Consider the following 19,757-nt stretch of genomic DNA (forward strand, 5'->3'; position numbering starts at 1 on the left):
CTCTCTGAGGCCTGGCAGAGAACAGCTCCTGGAGGCTCTGAACTGAATAGAGATCCCAGGAGTTGCAGATTTCTAAAAGACATTAGAGTTCCAAACAGCAAGCAGAGAGAATTTGGTGAACACTCTGAGCATTCAGTTATGACTCCAAAAAGGCTATAATTTAGGGAAAGTGTTGCATGGAGATCCTATAAAGGTCAAAATTTAGAGGTAAATCTGTACTAGCCCTAAAATAAAGGGTACTATAGACACATCCAAATAAAACCTAAAACCAAGTCTCAACAGGATCAAGCTAATCTGCCAATAAATTAATAAAGGAATAGGGACAAAAATACACAAAATTCATTAAAAAATAAACAATAATATCCCAACTCTGAAACACAGTGTTTAAAATGTCCAGCATGTAATAAAAAAATTATTAGATGTGAAAAATCAGGAAAATGTGATTCATTGTCATGACAAAAAATAATCAATGGAAACAGACCCAGAGATAACACAGCCATTGAAATTAGCATAATTTTATAAACATGGCTAAAGATTTTAAAGAAACATTGGACACAATGAGTAAACAGACGGAGATTCTGACTAGAGAAATGTATACTGCAAAAAAGAATCAAGTGAAAATTCTAGAAATGAAAAATACAATATCAAAAATATCAGAATTCACCAGATAACATATTGGACATTAAAAAAGAAAAGGATTAGTGAATTTGAAAATAACCCAATAGAAAAAATAAAGAAGAAAAAGACTAGAAAAGAAAGAAAGAACCTTAGTCACCCATATTAAAAAAGTCAAACAATTTGAAATATGTGTAATTGGAGTCCCAAGAAAAGTGGAGAGAGAGATTAGGGCAGAAAAATATTTGAAGAAATACAATAATGTGCTGCATGAGACATTTTGGTCAATGACAGACAGCATATACAATGGTGGTTCCCAAGATTATAAAGAGCTGAAAAATTCCTATTATCTTGGAACATCGTAGCCATTGTGATATCGTAGCACAACACATTGTGTTTATGGTGATGCTGGTAATAAATCTACTATACTGCCAGATGTGTAAAAGCTTAGAACATACAATTATGTACAGTATGTAACACTTGATTATAAACGCCTGCTACTGGCCTATGTATTTACTATATTATACTTTTTATATTTATTTTAGAGTGTTCTCTTTTTACTTACAAAAAATATTTTGCTGTAAAACAGTATGCCGTGTTACACTGGCAGCATCCTCATACATCTTGTGTTTACTGTGTCTCTTGATTGTATCATTTTCTCTTGTGTTTGATTTAATCTCATGTTTTATGCAGTTACAATAACATGCTATACAAGCCTTGTAGCCTATGAGCAATAGGCTATAGAATATAACCCAGGTATGTAATAGGCTATACCACCTAGGTTTGTGTAAGTACACTCTACGATGTTTGCACAATGATGAAATCATCTAACAATGCATTTCTCAGAATGTATCCTCATCATTAAGCAGTGCATGATTGTAATGGATGAAATCTTTCAAATTTGACAATAATTATTAAGATCAGATCCAAAAAGCTGAGCAAATCACTAGCAAGAGAAACACGAAGAAAATCATCTCCAGGCATATAATAATCGAATTACCAAATGTCAAAGGTAAAGAGAAAAAAGCTACAGTATTAGGAGAGGAGAACAAAAGGCAAATTAACTACAGGCAACAACAATAAGAATCACTGATGACTTCTAGTCAGAAACAATACAAGCCAAAATTCAATTAAATAACATCTTTAAAATAAAAAAGGAAAGAAATGTGTATAATCTAGAATATGTAGTAAAATCAATTTTCAAAAATGAGAGTGAAATAAAGACGTTGTCACATTTAAAAAACTCGAATGAATTGTGATGAACAGTGGTGTTCTGCAATGAAATGTTAACAGAAGTTCTACAAACTTAAGGGAAATAATATCAGACGGAAATTCAGATTTACCTGAAGGAACAAAGAATGCTTTGGTTAATAGATAGGTAAATAAAAATGGTTAATATATAGATGTAATGGTAAATAAATAAGCTCTTTATTAAAAGATAATTTCTCATTTAAAACAAAGGCAATAACAATGTACTGTGAGTTTAAATTATAGAAGTAAAATATGTAATAAAATTAGACGGTTAAAAGCTTCTCATATGATATATGAAGTGTTGCAATGTTAGTTCAAGGTATACGATGATTAAGAAATGTATTATACAAATAGCTACAAAGGAGATTTCTACCCTCCCATATCGATTATCATTGATATGAACCAGTAATGATGGGATCCAGTAATTCCACGTCTAGTATTTATCTGAAGAAATTCAAAACACTACTTCGAAGGGACATTTATATGTTCATTGCAGCATTGTTTACAATAGCCAAGATATGGAGGCAACTTGGGTGTCCATCAATGGATGAATGGATAAAGAGGTGGTGGTACATATATGCAATGGAATATTGCTCAGCTATAAAAAAGAATAAAATCTTGCCACCTTCAACAACATGGATGGATCTAGAGGGCATTATAGTGAGTGGAGGTAAGTCAGATAGAGAAAGACAAATGATATGTGATTTCATTTTTATGTGGAATCTAAAGAACAAAACGAATGAACAAACAAAACAGAAACAGACTCATAGATACAGAGAACATTTTGAGGGTTGCTACATGGGAGGGAGGTTGCAGGGATGGGTGAAAGTGATGAAGGGATTGAGAAGTACAAAATACTCATGGGGATGTAAAGTTTAGCATAAGAAATGTAGTCAATAATATTGTAATAACTAAGTATGGTGTCAAATGAGTACCAGATTTATTGGAGTGATCACTTGGTAAGTTATATAAATGTCTAATCACTATGTTGTACACCTGAAACTAACGTAACATTGTATGTCAGCTGTAACTGAAATTTTTTTTTAAATTATTTAAAAAACTCACTATTTCTGCAGAAAATTTACTTCTACTCTATTCCTGGTAACTTTTTGGCAGGCACACCCATCCCTCAGCTGCAGTAAGAATTGTCTGCTAAAGTTCACATTTGCACCTTACTTCAGAGAATTGCCCTCAAACCAAAGGAGCAATGCTGGTCAGAAAAGTCTAGAACAGGAGACTGAGGTTGGGGGAGGAGAAAGCCTCTGGCAGCCCAGGACTGCCTGATGTGGGGTATGGGGGTACAGGCCCAACTCCCTGGCCTCAGTGTGGCATGACTCAATGGAGTCATTCCTGCTCCAGTGCTTCCTTCAAGAATCCGGCTGAGCCTGGGCTGCAGTTGGATCCACATCTTTGCCCAACTTCTTCCCGTGAGCCATCCTGCTTCCTTACCCCTTACAGGTTTCTCCTGGGAGAGCCCCCTCCACGAACCCCTCACACAAGATCTCCATCTCAAGCTCTGCTTCTAGGGGACGCTACCTAAGAAACCTTCCTAATATTTCTAATATTACAGCTATGTTAAGAATAGGAGAGATTTTTGTTGTTGTTCTTCTAGATGAATGCAGAAAAACCTTTACGTGTCCTTGAATACTTTGTGGTTTTCTAGTCCTGTACATTTATTTAGTTTTTGGAGGTTAGTAACCATCATAGCTTCATGTACTTCTTTTAGATTGATACACATTAAAGAAGAGAAACCCAAAGAAAACTCTGGTCCCCTGAGGTGTGTGGGTGGCAACAGCATTTCAATGCTTTTCCTAACACAACTTCTACCATTTAGGGTGAAGCTCTGACAAGCACATCATGTTAGTTAAAGCACAATGATCTAAATTTCATCTTAACTTAAAAGCTTCATTTCTGGTGCTAGAAATGTGATGGGGAGTCAAGCTTTGTTATCTGATGACATATATTAGATTATGCATTTGAAATGGGAAAGATAGTTTCCATGCTTGATTAAAACTCTATCAACTTAAAGTGTTCGAGCACTATGATATTTCAAAGATCTATTTCCAAGAACTGAGATGACATTAATGGTCACAGAAGGTGTGTCTCTGCTCTCCTTTTCTATAAGAACATGGCCACAAGTAGCCTAAATTGGCTATTGAAAATCATTCTCAGCTGGGCAAGTGCCAAACCACAATTTGACTTTAGACTTCTATTTGGTTCCAACATACCAAATTCTAATGAATTTGTGTGCAGCAGTTTTAGTCTTTTTATGATTGTATTTCTATTAGACCTCTCAGTGGCATTTGGTGCTGCTAACAGAAATGTAATCTGGTTGTCATAGACACTAAATAAATTTTGTCCATCACTCACCCACACAAAAAGACTCCTCATTATTGGCAAGTTGGACAGCTACAGAGTAGCCCGTGCTTCATTTGATTAATTTCCCATCATAAATGGCTGATGTTGCAGACTGCCTGGGTCGAATCTGTCATACAGAGATAATTTGGTCTGAATAGTGCATTTAAGAAAAATCAAATCGACAGTTTTAAAAAAGTAGGAATTGATATCCAGCTTCTTTTGAAAAATCGGAGAATCTATCAACACTGGACTTACAATCCATCAAAGTTGAGTCATAATTATCATTAGGGCCCAGATGGGAAACAAATGGCAAATTCAAGTTGGGAAATTTGAGAAAGGTTTCATAAAGGGACGGTTTACAAATGTGTGGACAATGTGTAGGGAAATCAAAAAGTAAAGATCAGTTCTCTGGAAATGGTAACCTCAGGGAGTGGTTGCAATCTTGAAGAGAGAAGAAAAAGACCTGGGACCCAGAGTCAGCGTAATGTGGAGAAGCCTGTCTGACAGAGGCGTGACCTTGGGTGAAGTACACAGCCAGCTCATGATGATGCTCCAGAGACGAAACTGCAGGGATAAATACCTCACTCTCATGTCCCTCTGACTGCCTGCTATTACTCCTTATTGGCCAAATGAAACTGGAAGCTGTAAGTCAAGGGAGACTCTTGAGGCAGTGCATAAAGGTTAGTCTTGAGGGGCACAGAACAGGATGGAGGAGCTTGGAGAGAGGAATCTGGAAGGCCAAATAGAAAATAGTCAGCATAATTAGCCACTTATTCCTGTGGACAGAGCTTATAGTTTACTGTTTGCCACAGTCTCCCGCCATTCTCTATTATCCCTACACCAAAGCGAAATATTATTTGCCATTTATCTTCAAATTGGCACTGACATGTTTCTTATAGGAAAAAGCCATTTCTCTACCAATGTCTCTATCAAAAGTGAGCAAGAAAAGATAGCAGTCCAAATCCTTCAAGAAAATTGAGAAAGTATATATACGTATATATATAGAGATTTTTTCTTATAAAAATATTACTGTATTTAATATGCAAACAAAATATACTTTGGTGTGTGTCTCTTTCCATATATCTATATACTCATATCTATATCTATCTATATCTGTATCTATATTTATAACTAATGATGACTTTCTCCCTACAGTATAGATGCAGGAAATAAAAAATGAAAAAAGATGTGCCACACTGTAACCTAATGCTCAGATGTAGGAACTGGACCTGACCCAGATATTGTGTTTATTTGTTATTATTTTATTTTTATTGTGTTTAATCTTAAGTGTTTCTATATTATCCTCAAATATCAGCAGTCAAATATCTAGGACTCAGAACAAGTTTACCACCATTGAAGTAATGCTATCAATAGGATTCCATTGCACTGACATGTTCAAAATGTATAATAGCAAACTAGCAAGCCGGGAAATGATAATAATAGTTAATAGGTATCAGACACTGTACTAAATGCTTAAGTATATACACCCTGTAAAATAAATACTTTCACATTTTCTAAATGAAGATCCTGAGTCTTAGCAAGTTTTAGACTCTTGTTTAAGGTTATATAACTTAGCTGGTAATCTCAAGTAGGAGGCAGAAGAAATGATGTACACAGTCACTAAATAAACCTTTAAATATGTGACATAATTGTGACAATATAAGCAGCATCAGCAAATATTTTAAAATGAGCATAATAATAATAATAATAATAATAATAATAATAATAATAATAATGTGGTAATATTTGAGTCCTTAGCATGTGTCCAGAACAATACTTAGTATTTCACAAATGTAAGAAGAAATAAAGTGTTAGGAAAAAAATTGTAATTTGTGGTTTATTTCTATCCAAACTTCTGTCTTTTCAAACAATTTAAATCTTTGACTATCTCTCATCTCTCTTATATTTTTATCTTTCCTTCTCAACTAGATCCTTCTCATTAACTTTTGAATAAGCTCAAGTCTTTTCTTAGAAAACAATTTTTCAAAACAAAATAAAAAAGTCCTTTCTTCACTTTATTTTCCCACCTGGCTATCACTTATATCATGTTTCTCTTGTTTCTCATTTTTATGTCATGTTTCTCATTTTTATGGTAAAATTTCTAGAAAGGGGTGTCCATAATGTTTGTCTCAATTTTTTACCTCTTAATCCATTTGTGGACATTGACTGCCAGACCCCTTTTAAGGAAGGGGAAATTGCTGCATGCAGCTAAATCCCCTGCTGAGGGGAGTGTGGTGTGCAGACCACCTTTAGCTGTCTGCTCCTTCAGGGTTTGCCTCAGCTTCAGTCATCTGGCACAAGGTCATGCCCTTCCCAGGGTGGCCCACATATGGTTACAAGTGAGGTAGGGGTAAAAAGGTTGGCCATTTTGTCCTGAAGGAAGATAACTCTGAAGGGTAGCATTTACTTCCAAGGCTCTTGTCCAATTCACGAAGATGTTTAGTGGCTAAGCACTACACTTGTATTAAATATAATTAAAAATTGATTCAAAAATTCCTTCCCCAGAAGGAAAAGTAGCCATTAATATTAACATGGAAAACAGTAGATTTGAACCTTTGGATATTACAACTTAATCTTCGACAATGACTATTTTTTTTTCTCTTTTTTTGCTAATTGCAGAATCCTATCACACTGTGGTTAGATTTCAATAAAGACTATTCAAGAACAACAACAACAAATTCATTCCCCAGAGACTCTGATTCAATTGATCGGAGGAGCAAGATGTGTACTTCTACAAATTCTCAGCTGTACTGTGTTTGGTTCAGATCCTTTGGAAAGCAAGACACCAGATGGAGTGAAAAGCAATAATTTTTTTTTTCCTAAGAAAAATACATGTGTGAAAGAAAATGGGGAGGGAGCCGGGGAAGGCTGGGAGAGCCATCAGAGAGCAATGCTGGTCTGACCCCAGTGAAGGTAAGGATGGTTCCATAATAGTATCTCAGAGTGCTATGCAGGATAAGGAAGGTTTACCAAGGCTACTGGGGAGTCCTCAAACCAAAGCTTGCCACCTGAGGGCTTCTGTGTCTTTCAGGCATGGGCCTGTCAGTCCCAGTCATTAGCTACACAGGAGCAGTTGGGGGAGGCCTGGTGTTGGCACAACTGTAATGATGGATTTCAGAGTGCAGAAGCTGGGGTCTTTGGTGAAGTAAGCTCCCTGTAGTTGTGGGTCTGTGAGGCACATTCTCCTGATTGCCCACATGTACCCTACAATTTTAAGGCAATGGGATGAGAAAAGGTAGGTAGACATGGGCTACAGTTGGAGAAGTATCTGAATTCAAAGCAAGTTTTCCTGCTGTTTTTTGAATGGAAAAGACTTCAGTATATTTTTAAGCCTAAAGGAGGAAATCTACACAATGGGAGACATTAAAGATAAAGAAAAGGAGGGAGGAAAAGATGGATGGGGGGGGAGAGAGAGAGAGATATGTATATACAGAGAGAGAGAGAGAAGAGAGAGAGAGAGGAGAGAGGGAGAGAGAGAGAGAGAGAGAGAGAGACAGAGAGAGAGAGAGAGAGAGAGATTGGGAGATTGAGAAAGGGAAAGAGAATGAATTAATTGTGGAGAAAGAAGACTACAGAGCAGGCAAGAAGAAGAAATGGGACAACAGTTGTGGCTTTGAATCTGAAGAGTGACATCTTGTTCTCTGGGTATGGGTTAAGAGTGAACGTTGTTGGTAGTTGAAGGAAATTGCACTTGATTATCTCAATTTCTACCACAAAATGGGAAGGCAAAGTATCAGGGGCACTGATGGAAGGTTTGGTCTTGACCAAGAGGTACCCCATCCTCTGAGGCTGAAGCAAAAGGAGGTAAGGATGAGCTCAGAGAAAGAGTCTTGTAGATTGGCATCAAATTCTGGGAGAGAAAGGAGGACGGCCTTGATTTCTTGATGAAGTCGGAGGCAAACTTATCTGCTGAAGTATTATTTATTAGTTGCTCTTCTCACATGACAGAATTCCACACATAATACTATAACAGAAATATTTAGTATATTAAAATTAATACTTCAAATATTTATTTTATATTAAGATGGTTATCTATTACATAAATCCTTCATAGGCATACATGTCTGTGTCTTGGTGTATAAACCAAAACTAAAATATTCTCTTGATCTAATTTGGAATTTAAAAACTCATACTCTATTGAAATTATACTATTTTCAATCAGAAAAAAACATTACTGGAAATGTACTGTCAGCGAATTATACATATTTGTTACCAAATTTAACAAACAAAAAACATTTTGGACCCTGTAATGTTCTCTGGTATTAAACTGAATTCATCATGTGAGCATATACTAGTTTCTTTATGAAAAAGTAGACATCAAAGTATTTCATAATTGCTGGAGGTCTTTGAGCTTAATGGCTTCTAATATGGGGGGCCTCAGAATTCCAGAATCTGTAAATTGAGCAATAGAAGTTGAGGGTCTATTTTCAAATTTCAATGCAACTAATGGAAATCCCACTTTGCCCATATGAAGGTTTTGAGTTCCTTTGCAATTATTTGAAATTATTTCAATTCAGTGGGGCCATTCTTCAGAAGCTGTTTTCTTGGGTGTTGGGTTTTGTATTTTGTATCGTGGTGTTTAGTGTTCTTAGCATTTGAGACCCAGATGATTCACATTTTGCTGTTGGGTTGCTTTAGGAAAGAGTATGCATGAATAGAAACCCTAATACAAACACCAGGCTTTAATTTGTACTTCCTCTGCTGGTCAACTTTCCAGTAAAGTTGTTTTTTTTTAAAAAAAGCTCCATAGAAGTAATTGAAAAACAAAAACAGAAACAAAAATCTTTTTAAAAGTCTTCATAGTAAAGAAGTGCCATAAAAGTCCAAATTCCATTTTGCATAATTTTAGTGTAGTCCGCATTCATTTATACTCTAGTTACAATAGTACTTTAAACAAAATACAGAATTATACTGTTAGCATATGAATCTGCAAAAAGATAACATTTTAGACTCTTCTATAGTTTTAATTTCATGTGTGCATCCCAAAATGCATACATCCTTATCAAATAATTAACACATATTCACAATTAACAAATAGGGACAAACTTTATACAAAAGTTCTGTTACTATTGTAATTTTTGAAAATATTTAACTCACCAGCAACATAGAAGAGAGCTCTGCCTTTTTAAAGATAGATAATTTGAATAGAGAATATAAGATATAATCACAATTTAGAGGTGCAAACAATAGTTTTCTTCTTGTGGGATGTTTAAAAATTTCCTTCTTCATATTTCTTTATTGTTCTTCTTTATATTTCTTTAGACAACACAGTCATTTCTTCTCAAATGATTTTTTTTTAGAGAGGGATTGTCTTTTGATGATCTAAAAGAAGTGCCTTAATAATTGTAGCTGAGTCAGAAAATGGGATCTTTAATAGTTCTTACATCTCACTGATGTAGTCTTCCAAGACGTCGATTAAGCAGAGAGATCATTTTCTATGTCCAAAATTTCAAAACTTTATAAAGATAATCAGAACTTTATGACAAATGATAATAAGTAGTTTTGTACATTCATTTTCAATGATACCCAATAACATATGCCAATTAAAACCCAGACTTCATATTGGTATCAAATGAACATTGCAGAATGACCAAAGCTGAGGGCTAGTCATTGTCATAGATGCAACCTGAAAGAAAAAAATACAAATTTAAATATAGTTCCAAGGTTGGAAATATGGGTGATTCATACTTTTCTGGTTTAGGATTTTAAAAAATAGAATTGGCTCACTTTATGAAGGCCACATACATATTTAACTTTTATTGCTCAGTATGCAATTCCAACAAATTTATTCCACAAATTTATTCTCTATCAAAATGACTTTGGGTTATCTTATTTTATTCGGCACTGAATTAAATATGCTTTTGTAGTCATTTTGAGTGAGGTTGAATCATAAGTTTCAAAGGAGACTAAAAGGCAAAATGATTAACATTATGCTTCATGTCAGTTGAGGTTAATTTTTTAGATCATAATTTAGAAATATACAATGCTTATAGAATACTAGTGAGCATTATTAAGTTATGAAATAAGTACCTACTTATTGGCCAAGTACCATTTTTTTGGTGGATAAAGCAATTCTTATTAAGATGCATAGTATAATTAAAAATTCACCAAATATTTTAATACTTCTATTTTCAAAGAAAATAAATAAGAGATTCTTCCTTGATTTCTAGTCATGTGCAAAAATAGTTTCTCATTATTTCAGGGCATTTATGTTTCCTAACATTTTCAAGTGATTCAAATTCTGATCAGATAGGAAAGCTCTAATTAATACAGCAAGCTATTTTTAGTATTTTAGTAAGAACAGTAAATTGACTGTTCCTGTCTTCTGTAGTGGGTGTCATTGGAGACTTACCATCAGCAATATCATCATAGATCTCTCCATCACTGTAAATGTAAAAAATAATTTTTATTTTTAAAGAAAATATCTTCTTAACATTAAAACAATAGATTCAAAGCTTAGTGATATGATTTTATATGACAAAACATTTAAGGGTGAGACGTTACATGTTATGCATTTATAAGTGGGAAGAAATTTCATGTTCATTTGCATCTCCTTTCATTGGCTTAATCTAATCCTCTGTTTCATTCTAAAAACAAAACAAAACAAAAAACACACACAAAAAAACAACAAAAACCCTCAACTTATTCTGATTATCATAGATATAGAATGATGGGAACGTGCCTCAAGAGCACAGACCATGCCTCACTCACCTTTACACCTAACTGTGAGCCTACTACACAGCTGAGCTTGGTAAGAAGTGCTGAACTAAACAAACTGAAAAATCATGGTGTAATATTCCACTGGGGGCTCTAATCCAAAATTGCAATGCATTATTTATATCTATTTATATCAGATTTATACTTTCATTTGAACTTCAAACGTTGAATGAAATACAATAACATTTGACATAGGAAATGGGTGCATCATTTTTGCATGTCTTTAATTACAATTTAAAAATATTAATTATAAAAAATATAAATATTAATTATAAAATAAGTAGCCAAGATATGGTTAGTATGGTAATTCTTATGTAATTTTTAAAAATTTATGGTTATAGGCAGCATTCATAATAATAATTCTGGCTATTTTTACACATTTTACCTAGTTTTACCTGGCCCTGAATCTGCAATATTCTATTCTATGTACATACCGAATGCCTCCTATGTACCAGGAGACATAAATATGAGTAAGACAGAAGCTTTGATTTCAAGAAGCTTATAATCTAATGAAGGAGAAAATGATATACAAGTAATTAAAATAGAAAGTATTATAAATATTAACATAGCCTTGAAACGTAGACAACAGTTTCATAGTCCGTAAATGTAAGATGACTGTTACTCAGAGCAGACCCACTTTTGATTACTGGACTACCTCTGTGCTTTTATCATGCAAACAGCAGCAGGTCCTTCAAATTGCTGCCAACTATGGCAGATGCTGCGAGTTCCCTGTGTATTCTGTTTGGATCCTTTCTTTGAGATTGAGGGAGGGTTTGGCTAATGGAAATCTGATAGAAATGCAAAGAAGACAGATTTTCCTATTATTCATTCAATAAACATTTATGAAGTATTCGCTTCCATAGGTGGGAAACCAATAATTACTTAGAGAGTACAATTTCTAAATTCTCTCTAATCATCCTTAATAATCACTGATGAAGATGTAATTTTATCTGCCACATATTCTTTCCTTGAAATTTGTATCTTTCATAGACTAGAACCTATTGAAAAGTCCCATGGCTACCACCATGATTAATGCTCTGAGGAAAATAAAAGTATTATGATTATTTTTCTTTTCACTCTATACTAGTTTGCAGACAGAGCATTTAACATTGATTTGTCTCTTTCTGACTGGTATCAGGTTGTTTATGGATATACTTCGTGAATCCTCCTTGATTTTTTTTTATTATTATGCTGAATTCTGTAACTATTTGTATTGGTATATGTCCTGATTTGATAATGGAGCTCATTTCTTGTAGTGGTTAACTTGGAACAGAATCTTATAATGTTTTGGGGGACTCGATAGCACACTAATACCAGACTGTGACAGTGTCTTTCTTATTCATAAGACTAGAAGAATCATTGACTACTATCTTTTTTTCTGGCATGCTTCGGAAAAGGCAACTTAATACTCTATTACGCTTGGTGTGAGTAAAGAAAAGTCCTCAACTAGGGGTTAAACTATAAACTGTTAACAGGAGATATTAGCACCTACTGTGTAGACCTACTAATTGTTCCTTGATTAATTCCATTCAACCAACTGCCTTAAACAGCAAGTGAAATGCAAAGTATTAATGAAAGTGTTAGTGACTTTGACCTGTCTGTCGCCAATGTTTGCAGTGTCTGCCTCCAATGAATATATAAAACTATGAACTGTATAATCGTGAATGAGAAGAGCTTCTTGTCTATTTAATAGTGACACTTTATAAAAACTTTAACTTTATTATGGGTACCACCATATTGATATTAGGATATTGTTCTAAAATTCATTTCTGATAGTTCAATAGATTGTACTATGTAAATGATATTAAGACTCTTTCTTAAAGCAAAAATTCTTTTTTTACAAGTATCACAGTAGAAAATGGGCTTACTTGTCAGCCAAGTAACTCCGAAGGACATAACCATCTATGAAAAAAAAAGGAAATAAATTTTATTAATAGTACCAACTTGAAATATCTTTACTATTTCTTTTAATAAACTGAAATAGAACAGAATAATTAATGATATAATATAATATAACCCACTGACTAATTGTATTTATCTTCATTTTTCTTGTGTCCACTTTACTCTCCTTCCTTTCTTCTCCTTTTTTCTTTTACTTTTCTCTTTCTCTCCTACATGTCTCTTTTAGTCCTTTTACAATTTTTCTTCATCCCTCCAATGAGAAAATTTTTTTTGTTCTCTAAGCTACAGCTTCTTTCAAATTTTAATCTATTACCTTAAGGTTTTACCCACGTGTCATGCGGGGGACCCAGCTCGCTGCGCCATGTGTCGTGCGGGGCGGCCTGCGGGGTCTCTGCTCCCGCTCCCCACATAAGAACGCAGGATATGGCTAGGCCAAAAAGGAACACCCACGGAGCCATAGGTAGGGAAGTCATATAACTATAGTCTTGCTGGCAGCTGGGTTGGAGACACAGGAAGCAGGAGCCACACTGTCTGCAACCTGCTGTCCACTTCTCTGCAATCTGCAACCCGTACTCCGCCGTGCTAACTGCAATCCGCGCTTGCCAGCCCCCATCTTCTTGCTAGCCCCCATTTTTTCTGCTGGCGTAGCCACAGCAGTTATATTAGTGGCCAATGGCTCACTGGTTACAGCTGACGGCCAACTAGCCACAGCTGATGGCCATCCAATCACAGTTGATGGCCATTTATTACCTGAGCCAGCACCCCTCCACGTGAGGCCGAGAGCCTGGAAACTGTTCTCTGGCGCTCTGTCCCCACACCACGTGACCCAGTTTTAGGGAGAATTTATTAAGTGTAGTTTCTTCAATCACAAAAGTAGTTCATAGGTAGGTATTTTAAATATCACCATATCTAAGACTTAACTCTTCAAATTTTATTATATTGAGCAGAGTTAGAACTGCTTTCAGATGCCAACAATCTGGTGGCTACTTGGAGGAGTGAGTATGCATTGTAAACGGTCTCTGAATAGTTCTCTTATATTCTGTGTGGAATAGCTTTCTCAATTGCTTTTGCCATTTGATACAGTGTCAATATTTGCATTTTCATCTTTCAGGGAACAAATCATTATTAGAAGAACACACACCAAGGCTTCTAGTAATTCCCGTTAAGTAGGAAATAGATCATATTTTATGCAAAAAAAAAAAAAATTTTTTTTGAGCACCTTATGTTTGCCTCTCATAGTTAAAATACTCCTAGGAAAACATATGGACTATTTTTCTTGAGAAAATGTCTGCTAACATCTAATTAATATTAGTAACCTTTGGAATTATTAGTTTTGTGTTACTGCCTAAACTCTGTTGTATGCTTGAGATCAGTACCATTTATTGCCTTGTCAATACAGTCTCTAAATCATTTCTTTCACTGAGTCAATCTATTGGTTTTGGTTCATGTTACTCTAGTTTTCACTCTAAATTAGAATAAATGTGTAAAAAAATTACAAACCAGGAAGCTCATAAGTAAAGATAATACAAGTGATAATAAATGTACTGAAACATATTGATGTTGATTTAACATGCAAAAACATATTTTTAAAAAGTTAGGCTCATACAACTGAAATTGTAGATTAAAACTTAAGGAAATGAACTTTTGCTTGAAATATTCCAGGTTAAAAAACTTCACCAAAATATTTTATCAAGAAATTCACCACTTTTAAATGAAAACTGTTTATAAGAATCCTACTTGGAAAAGAATCAAGGTTATCTTTGAATTCCTGGGGTATGGAAGTAATGAGACATATTTCAAAATGAGAAAAGCACAGTAAAGTAATATTTTACTCAGAGTATGAAAAATTAGACCATTTTATACCTTTTTTTTTTTTTTACTTCAGTCAAAGCAAAAGCAGCAAAAATTATTAATGTTAAGAACATCTGAAATGAATATCTATGATCCTGGGATAGCTTTTGATATCATAGTTCTTTCATTCGTTTCATGTTAACAGACTAAAAAATAAGGTATACATCACAATTTAACATAATTTTTAAAGGGGGATAAGCTTATCTCTAACAAATTCAATCCTCTCAAAGGAGAAAATTGGTGCAGATAACGAGCTATTAGAAAAAATTGTGGATTTTGTGTCAGGTTCCAATAACTGAAATCTGTCTTTACCTGAACTTATGTCTGGGGGCTAAAATAAAATGTGAAGAGTTCTCTACAGACAGTAATAATCAAAAACAGCTTTTTTTAATTCATTAGTTAAAATTGGTGGTTCTGTTTTTGTTTTGAATTTTCTCTTAAAGTGAATTGAAAAATAATACACTAGTAATTGTCCCCATGATATATTCATGTTTTACGTTAATAATTTAAAAATAATGACACATATGAACTAAGTCTTTTAATAACAGCATTAATCTCATCATGAGTTGTTGGGGCTTTATAAAATCTCTGAACTAAAATTAAAAGATAGAAAATTAGAGAAATGTATAACAAATTATAAAGTGTTGCCAGGGACTGGAATTATTTTAGTATCAAATATATTTCTGTTTTTTTTTTAAACCTTTAGGAGATTAAAAGAAATAAAGATAAAAACAAAAAGAATATAGTCATCATTTGGGGAAATTAAAGGGTTTTATTTTCCTGTGCTTTTAGGTAATCTACTTTGAAAAACTCAACTATGCTAAAATTGTGTAGAATTAGATAGAGAACTGTAATTAAGCACTAAAACAGTCTTTTATATGACCAAAGTTAATAACTCATGATATACAGCTTAATTATCTAACTTCACAAAATTAATTACAAAAATTATATTCTCTTAAATTCTCAAACATCTATTACATTTCCTCCTATATCTTGCCTGTTCAAGAGTTGCACTTTCTCATTTATTGAACGTTCCATTGTTGTTGTGTGTTATGTGATTTATAAACATCAAGATTGTGAATATTATTTAAGGAAATGTATCAAGGTGATGAAGTGTGGGATGGTATTGTGCTGCTCGATTTTAATTCCCTGAAATGATATAATAATTTGTGGCTCGTTAGCTATAAAATTACTACTAAATAGCATTTTTACAGGGTTAATGACTTTTAATACAGCATAGGTTTTGCTATCTCAGAGCTTTATAAATCTCTACTAAAACTTTATCCAGTTAAAAGCATGATTCATGACAGTGTCAAAACAAATGACTTACGATGAGTTTTTATATAATCTCTCCATTATAGTTTCTAGAGATAACTTTTTTTTTTGCAGTAGATAAATACTGTTTTGCTTACATGTTCCATGTACATCCATGAAAAGGGAATGGTAATGAAACATACAAATTAAATAAATAAAAAATATCTCATGGTTTTGTACCATGTAAATGGTTGCCATGTTTAGTTAGCAGTGGAATATTTATAGGTGCTGGCACACCAGGGATTCTCACATATAGTATGAAATTGTTATTTGGAAGTCTCACATTCATAGAGCAGAACACAGAGGCTTGAAACAAATGTTTTGAAATGTGTGGCAGGGTAGAGCTACTTAAGAAAGTACCCCCCACACACACCCATATGTGCCAGTTAATTTCCTCCCAAAACATTTGCTTGCTACAGTACTCAAGTGTCCCAAGATTAATGACTCACCTTTCAGAGGGATGTTGTGAATATAAAATTACTAAGGAAATACATAATCTTTTGAAAAATATCTTCATTCTAATATTTTAAAATTTTTACTTTATAAAAATGACAGTTTTTATTATTTCCTTTTTATTTCATTTGTTGTAAGCAAGTCTAGAAATAAAATTAAATTTACTTAATTTGGCCTCACGCAGTTTAAAGACCATAAAATTGTATTGCATAGTTTTACCCAGGCAAATGAAACACTGTCCAATTTTAAGGGAAAATGCTCATAATATAATAGAAAGAAAAACCAAAATGCAGTGTATAATACTGAATATAAATTATTATAGTGGTCCCATTTTTAGAAAATGTTCTCTCTATCTCTCTATCTATCTATCTATCTATCTATCTATCTATCTATCTATCTATCTAGCTAGCTAGCTAGCTAGCTAGCTAGCTAGCTATCTATCTCTGAGGCTTCAAATCAGGGTGACTTTTCAAATTTCTGACTTAAATTTTTTTTCTTCAGTGAGCATGTAGTGTTTTAAAATTGAAAACAAAATTACCTAAGTAAAGAAATAATCAATTGGATTTGGGAAACTCCAAAGCACCTATAAAATCCCCCTTTCTTTGATGTCCAAAGGAAATGGAGAACATTTTAACCACAAATAATGCAGCTCATGTCTCATTCTATATTTTTTGTAGAAAATTTTTCTCAAGTGACAGTAGGTGGGAAAACTCACTGCTTATGAGACATTGAATTGTGGAATATGCGCAAATAGTAGGGAGAAATTATAAACATTTGGGAATGTGCCAGGAATATATATTTAAGATCTCAGTGCCTCTGCAATATGTGCTTCACAAGTCAATGGGTGAGACTTGATCAAATGAGATAATGCCTATAAAAGTGGCTTGTACTCCACTTCACAATGGGAAGGGATTATTGTTAATGCTTTAGCCTCTAGTTTCTTCCATTACTAACCTTAGGTTTAAGTAAGCTATGCTTTCTTTTCTTTGATGGATTAAAGAATAATGGAGAGTAAGGAACATATTTCAGTCACCATGGTGTTAGATATCAAATCTTTTTGCTGCTAATCAGAAAATGTAGAAATAAGGAACTGAAAGATTTAAAGTCTCCCAAACGATACACAAGAAACGAACCACATTACTAAGGCTAGACAGAGAACTTCTGTTTTCTAACCAGTTAAACTATTTAACAGACATTTTTCTGTGTCTGTATGTCAGACTTTCATCTTGTTATACAACTGCAACCTCCAAATTGTCAAATTCAATGCAGCAAGCCCTTAAACAAGGTGCCAGGCACTGTAGAATGTTGAGAACATTTCATTGAAGCTACTTTCACGCTTAGAGTCTAATAAGAATAAAAGATTGGTTAAAAAAAATAAAGACAATTACAGCAACAAAAGTAATAGCATGGTGGAGCAGGGGAGAAATTTAATTGTCATGGGGTGGCTGGGGAGTGGGCATGTCTCCAATTTTAGATGACAACTGAGTTGTTTTTAATAGACAACTACGAGCATTCCAAGCAGAATAAAATAGCATAGAAGGGTGAAATAACATCATTTATTGAGGGAATGACAAGTAAGTAGCTTGTGATTCTGGGGTGTCAGATGCCGATGGGAAATAGTTGCTGAGGATGAGGCTAGATCAGAAAGGGTGTTATGTACTAGTGTAAATACTTTGTGTTTTTTAAAATAATGTTTAGGTAACAGTGTGGTGAGTGGATTAACTGAGAGTGTAAGGTAGACATATTATTGGAAAGGTTATTGCAATAATCCAGGTGAGGGAGGGTTAAATCCAATGAAAATAATCAACCTAAATTTTATAGAGGCCTATATGGAATGGATCAGAAACTCAGAAAAATAAGAAAATCAAGGATCCAGTTCAAGGAAGGAATAAGCAGGAGGTTTAAAAAATTTAAGAAAAGCCGGAGGAAAAATAAAAGTAAAATTAAAAAAGATATAATAATGAAATCTTGGAATAACACTTAATTCGAAAGGCAATAGCAGATGCTCCTGGTGAGCCCCCATATACCCTCACCTTTACCACTTTAGTGCCTTTTGGCTCAACTTTCAACTAAGAGCACTTGCATTTTTATTTTTTTAATGCTTTTTCCTCAGGCTTCCAGAACTCTCTTCGTTAACTTTCTCAATATCTTGAATGACTTGCCACCTGCCCAGAGTAGCTTCAACCCCTGATGGACAAGAGTTGAAGTATTAATACCTCAATTTCTTTCCCACTGGATGTGATAACTGCTACTCCAAGTTCCCAATTGGATTAAGATCCAATCATCCAAGTGGTAACTTTTTTGAGAACAAAGCTTTATTGGCTATCTTCCCCTCCCTGTCTACTTCTTCACTTGCCTACAGGTATTTCCCAGACACACCTCTCAAATGGAGAAGCCGAACTAAGACAAAGTCCAACCCAAAGAAAGTCTTTAAATAAAAACAATAGGTACACACATGCTGCTGAAATAATCATCTGGTTTCTACCTTGTTTGAGATTGACCCCCCAGACCACCTAAGAATTGAACTAGTTAGCAGTAATCTTGGCAATTGAAAAGTGTGTTGGTACTGCACCAAAGAAGAAAACGATAAAAGTTACATGGAATCCTTGAGTGTAATCTGCCAGAATTTTTTGTAATGTTTCCACCTTCATTTTTAAAAGATGATAAATTCTAAAGGACAGGAGCCCTTCAGTACTTAGAATTATTGATATCCAAATAGAAAATGATAGTGGATTACAAAATTATCCCTGAATGGCTACTGGTTTTCTTCATTTTTAAGGTCCACTGGTTCCTAGGAAGATAGGAGTCTCCGCCGAATTTCAGTTTTTGGTGCTGTATCTATTCCTGCTCACCTATGTCTATATCCATACATGTTTGTTGATTATGTCATCTACATCCTTGTTACTCAGAATGTGTTTCATGGATCAGCAGCATCAATTACCTCAGAGCTTGGTAAAATGCAGAATGTCACACTTCACCTCAGACCAACTGAATTAGAATCTGTATATTTAACAAGTCTCCATATGATGTGTAGGTACTTTGAAGCTGAGGAGCATTGCTGTAGATGGGATTTAATGCTAGGGACAGGAGTCTCAGAACAGCATGGCAAGATTTTCTTCACCATACCAAGGGCAAGATGTGGCTGAAGCTTGTGCGGTGGGGAGAGGACCCCGCAAGTACTAGGACAATTCTCTGTTGTAAAAAATGTGAAATAATTTGGAAAGTAAAGTAAACATATTACTTGGTATGGTGGAAGAAAATCTAGCATTTTGGGTTTCTTCAGATAATTACCCAGA

At 34.3% G+C, this 19,757-nt stretch overlaps 1 protein-coding gene across 1 annotated transcript in view; it reads right to left on the minus strand.

Moving 5' to 3' along the window:
* Positions 1-9,006: 9,006 nt before the first annotated feature.
* Positions 9,007-19,757, minus strand: part of FYB1 (FYN binding protein 1) — a 157,545-nt gene continuing 146,794 nt past the window's right edge. Inside the window, exons 17-19 of the mRNA XM_033111072.1 lie at positions 12,810-12,843; positions 10,577-10,608; positions 9,007-9,850 (exon numbers count right to left, since the gene is read on the minus strand). Coding sequence (XP_032966963.1) covers positions 9,828-9,850; positions 10,577-10,608; positions 12,810-12,843 — 89 coding nt within the window. The 3' untranslated portion in view covers positions 9,007-9,827. The remainder of the gene's footprint in view (positions 9,851-10,576; positions 10,609-12,809; positions 12,844-19,757) is intronic.

This window comes from Rhinolophus ferrumequinum, chromosome 7 (genome assembly GCF_004115265.2).
Source record: "Rhinolophus ferrumequinum isolate MPI-CBG mRhiFer1 chromosome 7, mRhiFer1_v1.p, whole genome shotgun sequence".
NCBI classification, from domain to species: Eukaryota; Metazoa; Chordata; class Mammalia; order Chiroptera; family Rhinolophidae; genus Rhinolophus; species Rhinolophus ferrumequinum.